A 21,607-nucleotide genomic window follows, 5' to 3' on the forward strand; every position below is an offset into this window, starting at 1 on the left:
CAGACACACAAAGCGATATACCAGATGCTTGCAAAATTGTAATTACAGAAGTGAAAATATCTGTTTGCATATACATTTCATTACAGAGTTCCTCTGTGTTTGACTAATCTAAAATCTGCAGTCCAGCAGAAAGTGGTTGCTACATCTTTATTATTGGCATTGTTTATTTATTTATTATCTGTCACAGTAATCTAAGTCCCTGCCAAGAATCAGCGTATACTGACTATAGACAATATTGACAACATATAATCTATAAAATTAGAAATAAGTTGACAAAATTTTTAAAAAGAGCGTTTTTAAAAATGTAAGGTTCCTATCTGGTTTCTAATTTCTGGGTCTTTCAAGATTTACATTCTTTTCTTGCACAAATATGAGCACTGGAAGCTTCCTTAATTTTTAAGAGAAGCTGGAATTCCCTAGTTACCATTTGATTCCACGAGCCAGTAAGTTAAGAAAACATCAAGCACTGTGACAGTTATAACAGTACTTTTAAATACGATGACCTTTTGAAAAGTGATTTATTTACTATCTATGCTTCAGAAATCTATCCGTGAGCATGCAGCGCCTCCAGGCACTCAGTAACCTGCCACTTCAAGGATGCCTGGGAACTGAGGCACCATCTCAACAAAAACATCTGGATCTGGATGCAACTTTGCCAGTCAGGCATCCTGTCCGGCTTCCTAAAGGGCAGCTCCAGAGCACGTTTCTGGGGCTGCACTGACACGCACACATGCTGGGGTTGTCTTCAAGCAACCTCAAGCAGGGAGAACAGAAGAAGGATCTTTTCCCATATCTGTATCATCCTACTTTCAGTCATTCGGGCATGTGATGTGTGCACGTCACCAGCTACTGCTAATGGAGCACTGGGAGCAGGTTTAATAAAGAAATTTAGAAAGAGGGAAACAGGGAGAGAAACCATGCTACAAACTGAAAATGTTCCATTTCCCGATTTTCACATCCGATTTTGCAAGGCTTACTCTTGGGATAGAGAACTGTGTACTCTTGAATATTCCTGCTGCACCGAAGTCTATTTTCTTAGCTTTTAGCAAAGTTTATCCGCTGCAGTTTCTCTATAACCCCAAATAACATCACTTATCTACATACCTTACAGAGCTTGCAGCTATGGTAAATAGACAGATGCCAGATATGTTTTAATAATCTGGAATAAAACCATTGCTTAGAGCAACTTGTTACACACCTAAAAGTAAAATCTTTCTGCATTCTAGGCTCACTGATTTATTTTTTATTCATTTACTTTCAGGACAGTTAATGTAAACTGATTTACTTTTTACTTCTATTAAAAACAAAAACCAGCACTGAAAGCTGTCACAGAGCTTCCTATACAAACAAGGAGGGAAAAAAAAAAAAAAAGCTTACCTTCAAAACTGAGTATAACCTGCAAAACTGAACAGTGCCTATTCCTTCCCAAGCCAGTAATACTAACAGTGTTCCTGAATACTGCAGTAGAAATACTCAAGTAGATACATTCATACTTGATAGATCAAGCAGATTGAGGCGATACATTACTGCAATATAAAATTCCTTCACATTAACTATGACAACTACTCCTACCATATAGCCAACATGTATTCCTTCTCTTCATGATCTTCATGATCTTATTTTTGATGCAAGAAAACCCTCCGTGATTCCTTCTGAATCACATTTTCCTTTCAATTTCAATAAACAGGTTAAGAATGCTTACCCAGTAATCTGTTGGTTTAACGGGTATGGTGTTGACAGGCTTACAGTTGGACTTGATGATCTCAAAGTTCTTTTCCAACTGTAATGATTCTATTATTCTATAGGAAACTATCCTTTACCTACCTCAAACAAATGGACATGTAACAGTATAGGATGCAGTACCTTGGTATTTATTCCTAGAGGCAAAGCAGTTGTCATGTTTTATAAAAAAAAAAAAAAAAAAGGTCTTCTTTTAATAAAAAGCTGAAGTTAACAAAGTAAAAACATTGATTTGTAATTAATTATACCTTACTCTAGAATATCTTGCCTTCATTGTTCACAAAATATACCACATTCTATACACATAATAAATAAATACTTGAAGGATGTCCAGCTTCTTGTGAAATAATGGCTATGCACTATATGAGGAAACTGATAGATGTTCAAATGTGTTTGCAGGAAAAGATCAGGCCATAAGTGTTTGCCTGATCTTATTCTCTTTGAAAACAAGAGAAGTTTTATTACTGGATTCAGAAAGAGCTGAAACTGACTTCCAAGCTCTTGACAGCGCATATAGCACATATATACACATATATGTCATAGCACATATATATGATATGTCAGGTATGTATATATGTCATATGTCATATATATACACACAATATGTTCTGAGCAATTACATCTTCTAATTAGTGATAAAAACCAAAAACATAGTTTTGTGACTTGGGCAACTCCAAGTAAATAACTCTTAGAATGGAGATTTAATTGCTGCTAAGTCTCTAATGATATGAGATGCACAAGGCATGGCAAAGAAAAAAAGTTCCTTATATTATGAGACCAAACTGTTCAAGAGTTCAAGCTCTCAAACCAGTATCTTACATGCAGGCTGAGCTGAACATAGGCTTAAGTATCAATGAGGAAACTGCAGATATTTGGTAGTGGTGGTCAAATCATGAAAGAAAAAAAAAAGTGGCATAAACTGAGTCAAACCCCACAATTTTTGTCTTAAAAAATCCCAGTTACAACTAAAGTGGTAAAAAGGCGCTGAAACACTTAACATCAGCTTTCCTAGGTACAAGTAAAGAAAGAAAGAAACCCCCCCCCCCAAAAAAAAGGAAGAGAAAGTCGCTTTATTCGCTCTAATTAAAATTTCCCTCTTCTCTCCCGCTAGGCACGCAGCTCCCAGAGGCCGGGGTACCTGTTCTCGGCACCAGCAGAAGCGCCACCGGGCCGAGGTCCCCGCGGGCGGTGCGGGCACCGCCGCAAGGCAGGGACCGCGAGCGGGCCGGCGGCACCGGGCGGACCGGGCCGGGCCCGCAGCGCTCCCGGCCCGCGGGAGCCGAACCAAGCCGGGCCGCGGCCACCTGCTCTTCCCTCCGCCCGAGCCCGAGCAGGGCAGCTCCACGCGGTGCTTAAGCGCCGTCCTCGGCCGCCTGCCGCCGCCGGCGCGCAGCGAGGCGGGATGCGCGGAGCCAGAGCGGCGGCTCCGCGCGCTCCGAGAGCGACACGCGCGGAAACGCTGCGGATCCCCGCGCAACGGCCAGTCCCGCCGCCTCGTGCCCGCTCCCCGGCGGCTCCTACCTTGTTGGAGGCCATCTCGCTGACGGAGTGGCGGGTCTGCAGGGTCTCCAGCTGGTCGAGGCACCAGTCGAGCTCCTCCAGGGTCTCGCTGGCCAGCTTCTGGTAGGCCTCCTCTGCCAAGAGACACGGAAAGGCGCGCTGAGCCCGCAGCCCGGGGCTAGCGAGCAGCGCCAGCGGCTCCATCCCGCCGCCCGCCCGCAGCTGCCCCGTGCGCGCACATGGGCGCTGCTCCCGCATATTGCGGCGCCGGGCTCCGCGCGGGGCGCAGCGCAGCCCCTCGCAGCCCGCAACAAAGTTTGTGCCCGAAGCGCCGCGCCCCGCGCTGCACCCGCCCGCAGCACCGCCCTGGGGGCGGCCCGGCCCGGCCCGGCCCGGCGCGGCCCGCGGCGCCTCCCCCGCGGGCGTGAATCAGTCCCGTCCCCCCCGCCGAGGTTAAGCGGGTGATGCGCGTAAACTGCGCGCAAGCTGCGCGCATGGGGGTAGAGGAGCGCGCCGAGCGCCGGAGCTGTCAAAGGCACGTTCAAATATTGCGGCAGTATTTGCGCTCCCCCCCACACTCCGCAGTGTGCGCAGCGCGTCCGTGGTGGCTCGGGAAGAGGAGCGGTGGGAGCGCGCTCCATTGGGGCGGGAAGTGGCCGCCTGTGCGAGTTTGCTGCAGGTCGGTTTTCAGAGCAGCCTGTGGGCTTGAAACTCGCAGAGCTGAACCGCAAGGAGGAAGGAGGGCGGATAAACAGTTCAGCGCGTTGCAGTTTGACACACAGGGTTCACACTAGCTTCATCTATTTCACACCACCAACTGCGCGCTCCAGAGCTTTGGCTTCCCTCGGAGCCGCTGGACTTTGTGCAAACTCATGGATATTTCAAAAACATTACAGAAGTTTGAACAGCCTCCACTCATTTTTGGAAAAAAAAAAAAAAAAAAAGGCATGACGGGAACAAGGAGTTTGGATTGAGATTAATTGGCAGAGCTGTTTACAGAAAAAAAAATCAGCATTTGCCTGCATCACGGTTAATCTGTCACTGCAACGTTAACAGATACTTAACAACAACCTCCCCACTGAATCATAGAGGCAGGCTATACTTACTATAAATGCTACCCAACCCCCTCCCTATCCCAAATTTCCCCTGGCAAGCAAAATCAGGATATTCCAGACTTTGCATCCATCAGAAGGGAATCTGTGACATTCTCCAACACAACAAAATCATCACAGCTCACCTCACTGCCCTTCTGAATTATTTTTAAATAGCCCTAAGCTAAGTGCGACTGGTTCTTGAAAAGGAACAATTTGTACGCTGACCTCAAAGTGCAGATTTCATCCAGATCCATGCTAGAAATGTAAGGAACTCTGTTCATGGCATGTTTGTAAGTGCGCTGTGTTAAATATTTCTGACGAGGCAGAGATGAGTTTAACATATGCATAGTTATCTGATGACCTTATACAATGATTTCATTGAGGATAAAACACATAATGAAGTGAGGTAAAACGAGCATGCCCAACACTGGCTTCTTGTCTGGCCAGCCTGCAGCACTTCTTGAAAATCAGATATTGGGAAATTTGTGTTTTGCTTCATGATCAAGCATCACCCCTTGAGATAATGATGACTGTAAGAGTGTGGGTTTTTTTTCTGAGAAGCATGAAAGCAACGAAAACACGTTGAATTTGAATTAAACTAACAAAATGCTCAGTTCGTTATCTACGCATTAAAAATACCAATTTAAATATCCTTATTCTAAGGCATCAGCTAGTGACAAGGCACCCATGACAAAAGCACCCGCCTGGTTGCTGAGCGGCCTCAGGAAAGATTCTCCAAGCAGTACTGAAGCTCTAAATCTGCTCCACGCTTTTGCTGTTATAAAATGTTGTGGAAAATGTTGTCTAGGTTAACAGCTTTTAAGTATAACACCCTGTCACTGCTGAGCTAAAAATAAAAAAATAAACAGCAGTCACCCAGATCTGACAGCCTCACAGAAGTGTTCCTGACCTCTGGGTTACCTCTGGGCCGCACCATGTAATTATTCCCAGTCTGGATAGTCAAAAACCCATCGTTTTTTGGCATAGGCACAGGAGCGAGCTTTTTGCCAGAATCACACAAGCCGAAGAGGGCTAGCTCCATGCCACGGTCATTCAGCAAGGGTAATGCAGGCTGCTGTGGCCCCTTTCTGTCTGCAGAAGGATCAAGAAGAGATTGCAGGGAGTGGAGTCCCCAGACATTAACTTCTGTAAATCAGAGATTTTTGTGTGGATTTTTTTTTATTTATTTCAAAGATTCTTTTTCTAACTCATTAAGCCTTAATAAGAGGGAAAGAAATACAGTTTCTGAGAGAAACACCAGTTACTTTGAAAATTTGCATACTACTCAAATGGTTTTTTTTTTTTTTTTAAAAAAAAAGGAAGTGACAGCAAATGTTCTCCTTCCAATTCACAGATTAATATAAACAATCCCATCATGTCTAGCAATGAATATGGTATCTAGGAAAAACAAATTAAAGGCTAACGAAAAGAACGAAGTTTAGCCATAACCACTTGGTATTGTACATTTTTTCCTTATTAAAAAGGAGGTTCTAGTGGATCTTAGCACTGCTGCTAATCCCACACTAGAGAAGGCTATATCTCTCATTCACACCTTTAGAAACTAATTCCGTTCAAAGAGAAAAATTGCTATATGATGATAGGGATAGCATACATTTTATTTAATGGTTTGTCATGAGTTTTGTAAATGTTGTCATAGTATTCCAGAGAAGGAAAAGCAATACTACAGTGTATTTATGCTAGTCTTTTCAGTGCTCTAAGCCCTTTTAAGACAGTTTAAGAGGTATATTCCAGATTCATCACTGTTGTCTGATCGCCTGAGGTTGTCTGAGGGATGCCAAGAAGCTGGAAAGAAGTTGACCTACCAAGCACACAGCCAAGGGCTTTTGACTACCTTGCTGCCTTAAAATAGGAGCATATTTGAGACAAGAAAAGATCTTGTCTCAGGCAAGAAAAGGTCTCAGGCAAACTGTGAAGTGCTCCAGGTACGGTCAGTGTGTGGACTATATTTCTGGATGTAGGCAGATGCAAGAAGCTCTTGGAACATGCAGGCTAGTGAAAATGAAGATGAGCTGAAGGTCTACTGCAAAACGCAGATCTAGATCTCTTTCCGGCATTTGCTGACCATTTTTTTTTGCTCTTCTGCCTGGTGTAACCTTCAAATCTGAAGCAACAGTATCACTGGACCAAGTGTTTCTGTCTCTCTCACTACCACAGCATTTCAAAAAATAGTCTGCGTTTCAAAATGTGATTTTTTTCAGTAAGTCTATCTGTTAGTACTTAACTGATGTCTGTTAGCCTTAACTGATGGCCTATAAATTGAAGTGACTTTTAACATTTTAGTCAATGTTGCCACCTTCTATTAAGCATAGCCATATTAAAACAGATTCAGCATAGAAAAAAATAGCATCCCTTTTCTTAATCACTCACATCACAACAGAAAAAGAAATAATTTTCCATTTATGTTTTCGAGAGAAAATCATCAGCACTGTGACTCAAAACACTTTCTTTGTGGAGTGTTCAGATGTCATACTGCAGTTAAGATGTAAATACAAAAAGATTATTTGGTTTAGCAACCTAGAAAGCTGATGAACACCCTCCACAATCACATGTAAAACAAAGCCCTCTTGATCAGATTTTGGAATGTGCATTTGGGAAAGCAACTCAGTGACTGCAGATTTCTCAGAAGCTTTTTCTGTTAGTTCCACTTTGAACACTTGGTTGCTTCCATGCCAGGAATCTCTCCAAATTTCCATTCCAGAGAAGAAAAATCAAGCGCACCATTTAGTAGCCTTGTACATACAGACCATGCCCTCATGAGCAGAACTGGTCTTCTTTTGAACCTGGAGACCTATTGCTTTATGCTTTGCCAGCAGCATGAGCCTTAAGATATGAAAACTGCCTTATCTCCTTGAGCAGAAAAATGTAGTAACTTCCAGGAAACAACAGGCACAAAAATGATAAAGTCCATTTATGGACAGCTTGTCAAACTACTCTATTTACACTTATATTATAAAAAAGGACCATATAAACAAATGCAAAGGCAAAACATATATTAAATGACGACCTGAAGGAACTGTACTACTGCTTTCATGGGTGGGAAAACGTATTTTTCTACCCATACTTGATATTTTTCTACTGGTCTCAGAGAAATTTACATATGCCATATATCAATCTCCTTATGACTGCATATTTAAGGGGCATATATTCACATTCTTGCAAAATCAGGTAAGGGGAAGGCTGAAGATGTCCAGTAAGAAGATACTGTGGTTTAAAACAGGTTTGTTTTAAGCAGTTTAATGTAAGGATGACACTTTTGACTCCCACAACTGTAGGAGAACTATATAATCTGGTCCTCACTATGTAGTTCAGTTCCACCACATGGGGTTCAGGTTGGTACTTGTAGGGGCTTCCTCCACTATTTTCTCTCTGTCAAAGATTTGGTCCACCCTGTAGAAAAGGTCTGGAACTAAGCAAGTCATTAACTGTTATGGCTTGTTCTAATATTTGGCCTTAATAATGTTAGTATTGCTACATGTATTAACCCAAAGAAACAGTCTTGAAATGCCAAAGTAGTACAGCAGACTATTAAGAAGGACTTTTTTTTAAAGCCAGGTAGGAAAACAAGCATTAAATACATACAGCATATTTAAGTAATTTACTACTTTAATGACAGAGTACATCAAAATGTTTGTGAACATCTATATCAACTCCTCACAGGCTGAAAGAACTTCTGTTTCCACACATCCCTATCTCCATTCCTGTCCTACTGCTGTTGGCTAAGGATTAATAGTTTCCGCACCACTGTCTGTAAGAAGCTGCCAGAAGGACTGGTGTCACTCAGAGGGAAAAGAAGTAAACACTTCAACCAACCTTTCTCAAAATGAAAAAACAAAGGAAAGTTTGTCTGATGCACTTTGAATGTATCTTAATTGCTTTATTATATTCATGAACAAATTAGATTTTGAGGAAAAAATGTATCCTGGAGATCAGTTCCCTTTACAGCTGTGAAACAGTTTGATTTTGAGTAGGATACTGCTGCTGATGCAACACACTGAGAGAAGTGACAGTTCTCCAAAGCAGAACTAAATTAATTTAGCAGTTGAGAAAATAAATGCCATTCTGGCAAAAAGTGGATGGTTCAAACAGTCACACTGTCATGTTTGTTGTTCTACCACATTGTCTGATCCCAGTAGAAGGGATTAAAGGATATTTATTACATTGCCCCCATCAGGATTTTGCTGAAGAGCTCAACTGTTATATGTTATTCTTGGAATTAGGATGAAAACAACAAGAATTGCAAGTCACTAAATTTCCACGTATAAAACTTCACGGTTAAAAAACTCCGTAAGAGTTTTGTCTTCCTATTTTACCTAGAACATTAAATCAGAACATAAAAGGAATAACTCAAATTTTTGTCAAAGCAGTATAAATCCATTAGAAACTACCATACTTTTAAGCAGATTATTGCTTGTTTCCTCTGAAAGACCAATAGCTCCAAAAGCCCAAAACAAAGTGTGTTTGTTCACCAAATCCTTTTACTGCCAACTAGAACTTGTTTAGACAAAACTGAAATTTACAACCTGGGAGTACCACCTGGGAAAGTCTTGCAGGGTCTGTATTTTTCTTAGAAAAGTGCTTAAGTGCTTTCACCTTAAAAAGTGAAAGCTGCGTGAAAACTTTCTAAGAGTTGAGGCATTTCTATTGGCTCTTTTCTGTTTAGGTTCTCTACATGTCCAAGAAGAGTTGTGCTCAAACTTTTTTTTTTTCTTTTTTTTTTTCTTCTTCTTTTTTTTTTTTTAATGACAGTGTTAATATGGTCCTCTATATTTGTTCTTGGTTGTTCTTTTTCACATAACTTAGAGGAATGAAAAAAATTACTACCTCGCCATCAGATTTGTCTGACAGTGGTCAATGGTGTCAAAAGATAATAGGTAGCAGCTAGCATTTTCTGGAGAAAACACCTTAAAAATGACCTATATGATCCTGGCAGTAATTTAGATTTGAAATAGATTCCTATGGACTGCTAGGTATCACAGTAAGTATCTACATGGGGCAAATGAGTTAAGCTGCTACATTTTTCTCTAAACGAAGAACACGGGTAACCCATAACTATCTCTTTTAGTTTCAATATTTATTTAGTTTTTAAAGCTTTCCTCTCAGGTCAAGTGATTGCCTGATTCAGCCTTTGGGCCTGCGACCTACTCTGTAGCAGGGGACCCTCATATCCCACTAAAGATAACAGAAGGATGGTAAGGCCTGGGGGTTCCAGCCTGAATGACAGAGGATGCTCCTGCTGAATGATTCCCAATGAGTGTGTGGTAGAGCAGTCCCTTACTCTGTAAGGTCTGCATACCATGCACCATCACATCTCCTGGTCCTGTAAAACTCCAAGCTTATCTCTGACTCCACTGAAGAAATGAGTAATCTTTTTGCCTACAGACTGTAAGATTAGAGAGACGGATAAACATAGTTTTAACAAAATAATTTCAACAGAACATCACAGCTGTTTTATTTGCTGTTATCATAGATGTCTGGTTTCTCTCTTTCGAGATTCATTGTTTATTAATATATTAAAATATTTTTATACTAGTGCCCTAGAGCTCCATTCAGGATTAAATCTTATTTATACAGTAAGCTGTGCAAATACATCAGCTCTGTGGGTCACCTCCCATATTTTTTTATGCACAATGTTACTTGCTTTTAATATTGTTTTTCAGAGAAAAACACTTCAATTGCTTTGATTATTTTCCTAAGAAACACAAGGACTCTTACACAAACCAGACATGCCTAACTTTTATGATATTTATGTCATAGATAAGAAATTTGCACTTTAATCTGAATGAATTATGTTAGTCACCGAGTTTCTTTCTACTGGACAATGAGTCAATCATTATTTCTACGACATTTCTGTGTCATAATGCCTCAGGAAATTATCCCAGAGGCTCCTAACCCTGGAGATGACCCTGTAAGTACCAGTCACTGCTTTTGGAGCTGTGAAAGGCCAGCCTGGAAAAGGGTTTGTTTTGGATGACAGGTATGTGACTGACAAACGTCATCAGGCAAAACCACAGAACAGCTCAACCTGCTCCTCCATGCGTCAAGTTTAAAACTTGACAAACACTGTGTCAGTCTTTCCCTTACAGCACATTTCAGCTCTTTCACAATATTCATTAACAGTACATTTCCCTGAAACCCACAGGATTTTTTTTCCTTACATTTCCTTTTTGAAAAACACTCTGCGTCAAATGTTCAGCATCGATCTAAATGGTGCCACAGTTTCACATTAACTGATGATCTATCCCCTGAATTTTAGAAAGATGAAGTAAAACCATTAGAGATCAAAAGTGGTAGTAAGGAAAAAAAAAAGATACATTCTAGTATTTTTTAATCTATCTTGCTCTGTGCCTTATTTTCTGTGTGAGATTCCCCAGCTGCTTCTTTTGTCCTCCCATGAATATAGGTCCAAATCAGAAATGATGAGAAATATTTTTTCCTGATAGATTTTGTTTTTAAGATTTTTTTTTAAAGTACACATATATATATATATATAATCTTGTTCTACAGAAGAGTGACACCAAATTCTTGTTTTTTTTTTCTGAGATGCAATAAAGTAAAATCTTTATTACCCTAAAAGAGCTAACAGCCTGATTATTATGTAACTGAATTCAAAGGGTTCAAATCTTTTGCAATTTTCTAGTATCCTATACGAATACCCCAAATGCAAGCAGTTTACTATTTTGAAGTGAATCTCTTGATTTTTTTTGCTGAAGAATCAAATTGTAAACAATAACAAAATTGTAATTATTGTAATCAATAATAAAAAGGAAGCTTTTCACTTCTTTGCCCTGCAAAAGGGTTGGTATCTCTGTGGTTCGATGTTTTATTTACTGATACAAAGTGGAGCAGCTCCAATGGCAGATACCAAGGTCCATACCACAACTTGATCGTTTGAGATCCTACCTTGATAATCAGTATCATTTCAGTAATATTCCAGTAATACCAACTAATGAAGCTGGGAAATTTTTCTAGGGTACACTTAATAACAGTAAAGTTTTTTTAAAAAACTGTTATATTCAGATGAAAAATTGCAATAAGAATTCTGACCCTCTTCAGACAATCAGCTAGATTTGGCAGCCTGGCTGTTCCAGCAATCCGGATATCACCCCAGCCAGTTGCTGTGGGTTTCATAGTAACTGAGGCTAATGTGCAAATTCGCCCCAAGAATGTCAAAGCCTTAACAAGCTCACTAGTGATTCTTCATCAGTGCTGCAAAAGGAAACTTGGCCCAGTAAGGAATTTAAAACTTATTCCTAAGAAAAATTGATTTCCTAAGAGCAAGAAAAAAGCACTATGGAATAAAGATCTGTATCTCGTGATTCAATTCATCATTTAAAAATATTGTTCTTAATCCTATGACATTTATATGTGCAAAAAGCCAATTTCAACACTATAACATTTTTTCCCTTTTCCTTTGAAAGATCAGGTTTGTTAATCATCTTTTAAGAACGACTCTACCAGCTGAGCTAGAGCTGTTCCAATTTTCAAGTCTCTTCAAGAGTTTCTCATCTACTCATTCCATGGGTATCAAAGAAATGACACTGGAACATATCTAAAGAAACCTAAGTAACTACATTTCTCACTATGGATAACCTCTTTTCTCTCTGTATGCAAACCTGTAATTCAAACTGGTAGTGTCATCCCAATCTGCTATCCAAGAACTGTCCTATCCCTCACAGAATACAAAACCAAGCAGACAACTGCAGTCCACACAGGTATTACCAAAACAAATATGTTTCTGAAATTCAAGGGGTAAATATGAAGGCAGCAGGAAAATACAGATAGGGCAAAAAGGCAGCAAGCAGTTGTCCACTCTTCGGAAATCTGGTAAAATTAATATACTGCCAGCAGGGAAGGATTCACTAGCTTTTATCAGAGAAAAAATTTCTTTTCAAAATGCTGTGAAGAAAAAAAAATCTTCTAATTGAGCTGTAGTCTACATATTTGATTCTGCTGCACCTTCTACTACTAACTTCCCTAAACAGATAAATATTTTGTAAATAATTACAGATATTTTCCCTATTAGCAACTTCCTTCACCTGGCAACATTTGTGATCATTTACTATTGAAGAAGTGACTTTATTAAAGAGTATTTCTTGTTGAAAATCTTAAAAGAATCATCTTTTGGGATGACTGTTCATTGCCTTGCTCAAGATAGTTTGGTCTGTAGTAGTTTATAGCAGGTTCTTGATATGTTACATGTAACTACCTTGATTCTGAAAGTAACTTGAAAGGCAGCTTTGAAAGAGAGAAAAATTGTTTTTTTTTTATAAGAAATACTGATAGCAATGAATCTAAAAAATGAGCGTTAATGCAGTACCTTCCACAGGTATTGGAGTTGTTTAATCAGCTGTATCTAAATTATATGTATTTAGACTACATTAATTTTGTTCAGGAGAGAGACTCAAGAGTAGTGGCAATGGCAGTTAGAGATTAGTAGAGCATACAAGTGATAACAAAAAGTTAGATACAACATGGTACGTACCTGAAACAGCAGGAACAGCTTAGCCATGAAGTAACTTTTAGGAGTGTAGGGGTGTCCAGCCATGTTTACAAACACCAAATTTATATTTTAACCTAAATAGCATAATTTTTTAAAAAACGCCACTTAGCAGCTTACTAACTACTATAGCTTGTGTTCATTTTGAGGAAAGGACAGCAATGACTGAATAAGGACTACCTTCTACCGCTGCATGTTCCTGAAAGCACAATTTCGTGTGCTGACCAAACATGACTCTACACTTCCTTCGAGACCTAACATGATCAAAGCTTCTGGTAAAATGGTTTTATTCTGCTTGGCAAAGCTTGCGTAATCCCCAGCTACTACGAGGTTTCAAAATCACTGTTGTTTCTTCACAGCGTTTTAAGTAATTTCAAATTAATTAGATTCGTATGTGTAGTTTGATAAAGCAAATGACACTGTGCAGGGTCCTAACAGCGTTATGCAAACACCAGCTGCTTTTTTCTGTAATCTGTCTAATAACTTTCCATGTTAGGGGAAACATGTTATGCCAGGATGCCCTGGTCATGGGCAGTTTAACCACAGCTCAGTTTCTCTAGCGCTTGCCTAGGAACACAAGGAATGCATAAAACTGGAAAATGCCTCGAAAACGAGGTGGCATAGCAGCCACCACTCAAGAGAACCTTGTCCATGAACCTTGGACAAACATCCTCTTCCATCTTGGGCTATGTCACCGCAGGGCTAATATGCTTCAAGTAAAAGAGCTAAGACAGCTCAAGCAGTTTAACTGTTGATCTGAGCCAAATTAGCTAACTTTGTCTGGAGCATATTAGGAAGTGTGCACTTGTTACTTCACCACGAGGTAACTTCGGGAGTACTTTAGGAGCTTCTAGTACCTGCTGTGACCAGAAAACAGAATGTGAAAGAGGGTATCTACCTATGGCTTTAAATAGAGATATTTCTCTAAAAGCGGAACAAGAAAATAAAAGAAAGACGTGCAGTTCCCCTATGAGTATTTAACACACAGTTCAGTTTGAGAACAATTACATTTGTTGCTTTGTTTATTCAACTGTTAAACACAAAAGTAATTCCTTTGCACAAGCTGAAGCAATGAATGCTTACTATCTTTTTTTTACTAAAAAGTTTTTTCTTGCAACCTGATAAATCTAGTATACACTTCATTGTACAGCTATTTATTCGAGAAATATTCAAAAATAATTCTCTCTTGCACAGAGCATCTATTCTGATAGAGCAATATCTGGTTATATTTGAGTCTATAAATAAAGAACACTTTTTATTCTGTTACTAGAACTACGTTTAAAACACAAAATACTTCTTTATTTTACAAATTATCTCTGTGATACATATAGTTTTTTATATATCCATATATTTAAATGGGGAAATAGATCATGAGGGTGACAGAGCACTGGAACAGGCTGCCCAGAGAGGTTGTGGAGTCTCCTTCTCTGGAGATCTTCCAAACCCGCTTGGACGCAGTCCTGTGCCACGTGCTCTAGGTGACCCTGCGTGTGCAGGGGGGTTGGACTAGATGATCTCTAGAGGTCCCTTCCAACCTTAGGCATTCTATGATTCTATGATCTTTATGAGAACCCATAACCCATGACTACACGCAAAGGCACACACAATATTGCATTGGTACAAATGAGTGGAAGATATTCACAAAATACTCTTGCTTTTTAGTTAGCCCATGGGTATGTGCCTGCATTTGAACCTTTAGGACAACATGAAGAAAACCTGAGAGAGGTGCAGAGGTCTCAGATATATCAGATTCTGCACCATCTACAGACAAAATCTTTACTAATGTTTCTACCAAGTGCTGAGATGAAGAGTATGCTCAGTCTACATTTAGACTGTACAGAAGCTGCAAATGCGAGAAGAGCTATGGAATGCTAGAAAAAGCTTCCCTTCGAAGTTGTGATTGTTAGATAGGAAGAAATCTAACTGTAAGAACAAAATCCATTGCAAATCAAGCTTTGTAAAGCCTACCACTAAAGGGTCTGTTTTTTAAAATTATTTTTATGTTTTTTGAATTATGAATTAATGTTTTTTTGCATCTGTTTAGAAGTCATTATAAGAATTCTCTCTTTTTTTTTCCCCAAAAAACAGAGGTTTTGCCAAAAAATGCCCAGTTTCAGTGTCTAAGATGGACATGCCTGCCTCTGCGATAACACTGACAGTGGTGCTGACATGCACACAGTAAGGTGCCTGTCTTCACTCTGAGTTCTTGCAGAGTTTACAAGGAAAGTGGCTAGAAGGAATAACAGTCATATTGTTTATAAACTTAGAAATATTTGAAAGGCAAACAAGAGAAAATATGAGACCTAGAAATGGCACTGTATAGTCATTTTCATTTATATGAGGAAAGTAATTTTTATTATGAAGATAAGGTATTTTTGCTGTGTACTCTTGCATTTAGTGCAGTTATGGCACGAGTCAATTATTTCAAGTAACAGATACAGGAAAATGCAGAAGCTGGCTGTACTTTCTGTACAAAATTGTCTGTTAAGCCATTTTTGTGATGTTGATTCCCAGAAGCCAAGAACCAGTGGTAAAGAACAGATGGTATAGCCATTGTATAAAATATTTCAAACAAGCCCAAATGCCTTACACAAATTAGAACTTAATGTATGAGCAAATGGAGCTCCTAAACAATCTTATGATCTGACAAAAAAAAAAAAAAAAAAAAAAGGAGTAAGTTATACGTTGACTAAAAAGACTAAAAAGTATTTGTTCTTTGAAAAAGATCTGAAAAGAGGACAGGTGAGGCACTGGCCCTGCCATGCCTCTCACAGCAGTTAATGAGAGGTTGTTGGTAGGATGTTACTCACGTCTTTGGCACCCCTTACTGCAATCCCAAAGGCACAGCACAAAAGAATGCAAAGTTAGTGCATATCACCTTTCATAGAATGGATCAAAAATGTATTGCAGAGCGTAACATAAGAGACAAAGAGGTTTGAGTAAGTAAAAATCAAAGCGGAAATGGGAGAGAAAATACAAAGGATTAAATACAAAACTGAACTATGGAGGTGATCTAAAACTTTTTTTTTTTTTAAAGGAGGAAAAAATGAATCATGGTTTTAGATCCATTAACAAAATTTATGTGTGTACTTCAACAAATCTTGTAACTGTATTTTAAGCTCAAAATAAAGCTTTTTAAGTTCTGGCAGACAACAGTTCTTTTTTTCCTGCAGAAGTTAAAACATTAAAATCTGCATGGAGCAGAACTCCATTATTGATGAAATCAGCCCACATAAGGAAAACACAAATCTTGGAAACTTTGGCAGGGATGAGCAGATATTTTCAAATATTTTCATTAAAAATGCAATCTTGGTTTTCAAATCAAGTTTTTATCAATATTACTTGTCTCTTATTTACACTTCAGTTGTCTCTTAAATCTGGACAAAAACAGCTCCAAGTTGTTTTGTGAGAGCTGCGATGTTGAACGATGCAGAAAAGTAAAGCAAGAGTTTAAAATCAGTGACTGCTTGAACTTGCAGATACATTTCATATGAGACGTGAAGATAAGCAGCATAAAAGGAGGGATGAGTATTATCCCAACAAGAGGCAAATACAAGAAACCTCCAGTGAAAGCAACCCAGACTCATGGTGCTTCAAAGTGCCAACAGAGCTCATGCAGGTGAAAGAAAGGGAGACCAGCATTCATCAAAGCAAGCAAAGTCCAAGGAAAATAAGTGAATCCTATAATGTCATATTCTTAGTCTCGCCTGTTCAACAAAGATTTCATGCTAAAAATCCTTTATAGGATTTGCTTTTGGCAGCAGCACACGTACCAAGCTTCCAGAAGTTGATAAATGCAAACCTCCCAGTGAAGGGATTAAGAAATAACAAATATAATTTACAATGAACATCTTGTTTCATTCTTTTAAATGTAATTGTTGAAGATAATGTAATTCAATGAAGTGCATGTGAGATGATTGAAGAAGAATAAGAATAGCTATAAGACAAGAAGAGACACACAACTTCGCAGGGTTCCAGATTGAGACAATGAATTCTCCAAAGGGGAAAAAATTAAAGAAAAATGAAAAAAGAAGTTATAAACAGAAAAATGGTTGCTAGATCATAAAAATCCTCAACAGGAAAACCGTGTCAGTTAAAGCCCTGGCTCAAGTGAATTCTTGGGCAAAGTCCCACTGATTGCAACAGATCAAAATTTCACTGAAGAATCACTCCATAGAACTGTCAGCAGTGGTATCAGCAGTGATGAATAGAGGGGGCAGAATGACAATGTTTGTTGCACTTTCTTTTTTTAGTATTTGAAAAATAAAGTCCTAACACATGGCAATTTCTTTTCATTTCAGATGACCTATTTTTACCTTCTATCATACATCTTATATTAGTTTTAAGATGAAACTAGCACTTTTATTTTCCAAAAGGTCCTGAAACATGACTATTTTAAGGACTAGTTTTGGAAAACTTCTCAGTGCACGTTAACATGCAGAGCCTCTTCTGCTATCAGGACAACTGCATACCATACCTTTTTCAGGGATTTTAGACTTTTGACTTTCCAAATTGATTATTTCAACACAAATGTTTACTTAGTAAATGCAATCAAACCAGCAGTGAGCTATCACAAATAAAGCAGCCGAACCTTCTGCCATAAGAAATACTAAATTAAACTTTGATTATTAGGTAAGCTCTCTTAACCTTTCTGACATAATTAAGGTAACGCACCAAACCACATCTTTATCTTAATAGATTTTGTAATCTATTTTAACCTTAAGTGCAGAACAGAGTTCTGCTTAAAATTCCATTTGGTTCAGCATAAAGGGTTTTTTTTTAATTTTAAGGTAAGAATGGTATACTCAGGGTATAATTTTAACACCTTGTCCTTTAAACAACAGTAATGAGCTCACAAATGTCTTTGTAATTGAAAATATATAAAAATAAAAGGACTACAACAGCCAATAGATAGGTACCAGTGATTTTAACAGGGCCACAATAAATTATTTCAACTGGAGATGGGACAGAAATTTTGCTCAAATATACTAAAATACACAAACTAAAATCAAACTAATGAGTAAGTAGCTAAATAAATACATAAAATTAAACAAACAAGACAAGTTTTTGATAGATTAGACAAGTGAACAAGGTACCAAAATGTGCAAGGCAAAAAATAATGCTTCGAATAGCTTGCAAATTATGTTGTCTCATAATAATACGAACCTTGAAATGTTCCATTATCAAAATATAATGGACATCACAAACAGAAAGCACAGAGTACTACTGGTTGTTAGGAGGAAGGGTTTTTTTTTCTATTCTGGCCTCATATATGTTGGTGAAAATCTTAAGCAACTAATAAAGAAAACAAGAATGTAGCAATACTGTTTAAAAAAAAAGAGACTGAACTACCCACTGTGTTTGTGTGATTTTCTGGACGCTGAGTAAAAGTCGTTAAACTTTGAAGAATGTTCTTTTCTGATATAGTTTAGAAGTATGTTCTGTTATTCCCATGAGGTTACTGTGGCTGCCAAAGAGAAATATATATATATGCTCCTCTGTTTCCTTCTTATAGCAATACAGGGAAAAAAAAGCACTTCCTCAGAAACTGATATTTCACAGTAATGTGTTTTGATTCCTCGGTACAGACAAGAGAAGGAAAGCAGCATTTCATGGTTATGTAGTCTAGTCCCTTTGGTGATCAAAAACTTCCTTCAGACAAAAAGGAAACTGATTATGGGTTATTTGAAATAGTCTGAGAACAAAGATAGAAAAATATTTTTTTTTAATTTTTGTTTTTAAGAGATTTGTATTTTACAAAGACAACCCTCTGAAAGAGAAAGGGTGCAATTGCACAGTTGGTCTTATTTATAAAACCAAATATAAAGAGCTTCACTTCTCTTACACAGTGTGTATAGTGACTATGTCTCCTCAGGTATCCTATATGTCCTTTGATCTCTAATGCCTGGAAACTAAAGCTACTCTGGAACAAAGGCAAGTTTCATGATGTCTGAAAGATGGGTTAAGCATGTGAGTAACTTTTTATGTTAGTTAGGAGAAGACCCTGAGCCAGAACTTGTTCACATATTTCCAAACAAACTGTAAGTGGATAAAGAACCTCGGGCAAAGGATGGATTAAACCCCAGACTTTCCCAATTTTTGTGAGTGGTGATCTCAGGTGAACAAAGGAAGGAGAACTCCAGTCCCCATTTCTGCATGGAAGCAGCGGCCACTTCTGCATGTTGCATTAGAGCGGCTTTAACGAAGCTTAGCGGAAGAGACTCCTCAGTGGAAGCTGCAGATGGAGTGGGACAATGTGAGTAACTGGGAGTTTTGGTTCGGGATTATGATTCTATGATTCTGTGATTCTATGATTCTATGATTAGGGCCAAGACATGTGCAGAGCTACTGGGAACTGGCCAGCCAGAGCTGGGCATGTGCTAAAGCCAAATTTGATGCTGTAGCTTCATGACCCCTTTAAACTGGATTAACTGCCACAAAAATAAAAGGTGGTCATACTTTCCCCTCCCTCTTGACTGTGTTCCAGGGTCTCATGCAGGTATTTGCATATGATTCAGTGAACTGTGTTGAAAACTAAAACAGGTTATAAGTAATTCAAGAAAACAATACTAGTAGTTTTCGGTTCCCCAAAGCAGTTCAACACAGTTCAACACATGGCTGAAAAAAAAACATGTAAAAACACTTGAAGAGGGAAGATATGAACACCACAAACACCACTTCTTTTCGTAGCTGCACCAGCTTGTCCCAGTTTAAATGGAATTGCAACTTGAATACCAAAAAAAGGAAAAACTTATATCTTTTGAATATCAAACGCGAAAGGTATTCTAAAGACCTCCCCAGATTTTACCTCTTTGCCTTGTGCAAATCCACGAAGTGATTTCATCTCTACCGAGGAAGGAGTACTTCCAGCATGTTGGAATACATATAGCCCATAGGCTTAGGTCATGATTTTGGATTGTCATTGGGAAGTACCCATGGCATTTCTGCAACTAGTTTGGCATAGGTAGTTCTGTCCTTGCTCACCCATTCGTACCCTTCTTTGTGAGGACACAGGAAGAAGCAGACCAGGGAACAGATCTTGGTAAAAATAACTCTATCAAAAGAGTTCCTTTTAACCTGGATAAGTTCTCATCAGTCTATTACATGGTTTTACAAACAAACATGCTGGCATGGGTAAGGGACATGATCCCAGGCTACGAATGAGTGAGTTGGGATGGTGTACAGACATCTTGATGCTGGCACTGTTGCCAAGACATGTGGAAATGCACTCTCGGAGGAACAACCATTTGCAAAACACTGTTTCGTTAGATTACAGGAACACATATTTCGACCAATTCCATACTAGCACTAATCATGTAATTTGCTGACTCACAAAACAAAAAGGTTCATACCAAAGTAGAGCCCTGCACCTTAAGTGAAAAAATACCACACTGCGGGAACATTTGCTAACACCAAACTCTCGCTTGCTCAATAATAGCTTTAGTAAGTTGAAACTGGCCAATCCTTGTGTTGCAAAACTAGCCATGCTCAGACTGCTTCTTTATCTGTGGACATGTAATGAGTCGAAAAAAAGTCTTGAAAAAATTCCTTCTTGAAGGTTAGGAGAAATAAACTCACTCTCCCATTCCTTCCTTTCCATCACTGAAGGAGAAAAGAAATATCTCAGCATAGCCTGAAAGATTAATCATACATCCAGAGTGGGAGAAGACCATAAAAACTGTATGATGACATGAAGACAAAATAGATTCAACTGACCACCGAACCTTATACAAAGCTGAATTGGCCAAAATCTATGTTAAATCTGTGTACGCTTCTGTGCTGAAGCTTAATAAATTGCATTTCATATCAGAATTTAACAAACTTTAACAATACACACAGTGCAATTACTCTTGCCTTTAACTTCCATATGCTAGCAAACAGGTTTTTAGATTAAAAGAAATCACAGGAGTGATTGGCAGAAGATGACAATCTTTAAAAAAGCAAACGGAAAGAAAAATGATTCAGATTAATTTCCATCCATTCCAAAGAAACATAAGACTAGAGCTGGAAATGACTATTGATTTCTCAAGTGCTTCATGTAGCTTGTTTAATAAAAATATAAAGAGACAGCCAACAGGAAGCTCAGCTTGCCACTGCGGGCTAGTGAAACGCTTTGAACTACAGGCAATATGCACACCCAAATTACATACTGTGATACTCACAATATTTGAGCTGTTCCACAATGCAGAAGCCAATTATTCTTGGCAAGCATTTTCACCATGCCTTCCAGCTTACCATCATTCATATGTGGAGTAGTGCCACATCAAAAGAACCCAATTCCAAATGCCATAAATCCTTACAGATGAAAACCAAGTGGAAAAAACACTCTACCTTTAGAAGCAGGCAACATTTAGAATTGAGCAGCATTCATGTGTTCAGAGGATTTGGATAGATCTATAAGCATCATAGGAACTTTAATAATGATATTCTGTTATGCTATAGTGTAAAAAGTGTGGCAATGAGAAATTACCACTACATCATATTAAAAAAAAAAGAAAAAGCTCTACCTTTTAACCAAAGTTTCCTATATACTTCTATGGATGTTTGATTACTGCCTGGTGTTAGCTGCATACTGTATTACAAGAATTCACAAGTCCCCAACTGAACTTGAAACCTGTAGTGTTACTTACTGTACATCATATTAAGGGACAGTCCATGACACAAAACATCTATATTCTAACAGACTGAAAGAGCAAGAAGCACAGATGTACGAAATGAGCCTCCCAGGTCTATATCACATACCTTGTTCGTTCCA

General features: G+C 38.7%; 1 protein-coding gene across 4 annotated transcripts in view; it reads right to left on the bottom strand.

The window, feature by feature from the left end:
* The window catches only part of LOC104574775 (3',5'-cyclic-AMP phosphodiesterase 4D), a 345,941-nt gene that overhangs the window by 40,580 nt on the left and 283,754 nt on the right, over nucleotides 1-21,607 (bottom strand). For all 4 annotated transcript variants that reach the window (XM_088523262.1, XM_088523263.1, XM_088523265.1 and 1 more), the window contains exon 6: nucleotides 3,262-3,374. In XM_088523262.1, the coding sequence (XP_088379388.1) occupies nucleotides 3,262-3,374 (113 nt within the window). The remainder of the gene's footprint in view (nucleotides 1-3,261; nucleotides 3,375-21,607) is intronic.

Source organism: Tinamus guttatus, unplaced genomic scaffold (assembly GCF_059628265.1).
Source record: "Tinamus guttatus ecotype Peru unplaced genomic scaffold, ASM5962826v1 Tinamus_guttatus_pri_ptg000173l, whole genome shotgun sequence".
In the NCBI taxonomy this organism is placed as follows: Eukaryota; Metazoa; Chordata; class Aves; order Tinamiformes; family Tinamidae; genus Tinamus; species Tinamus guttatus.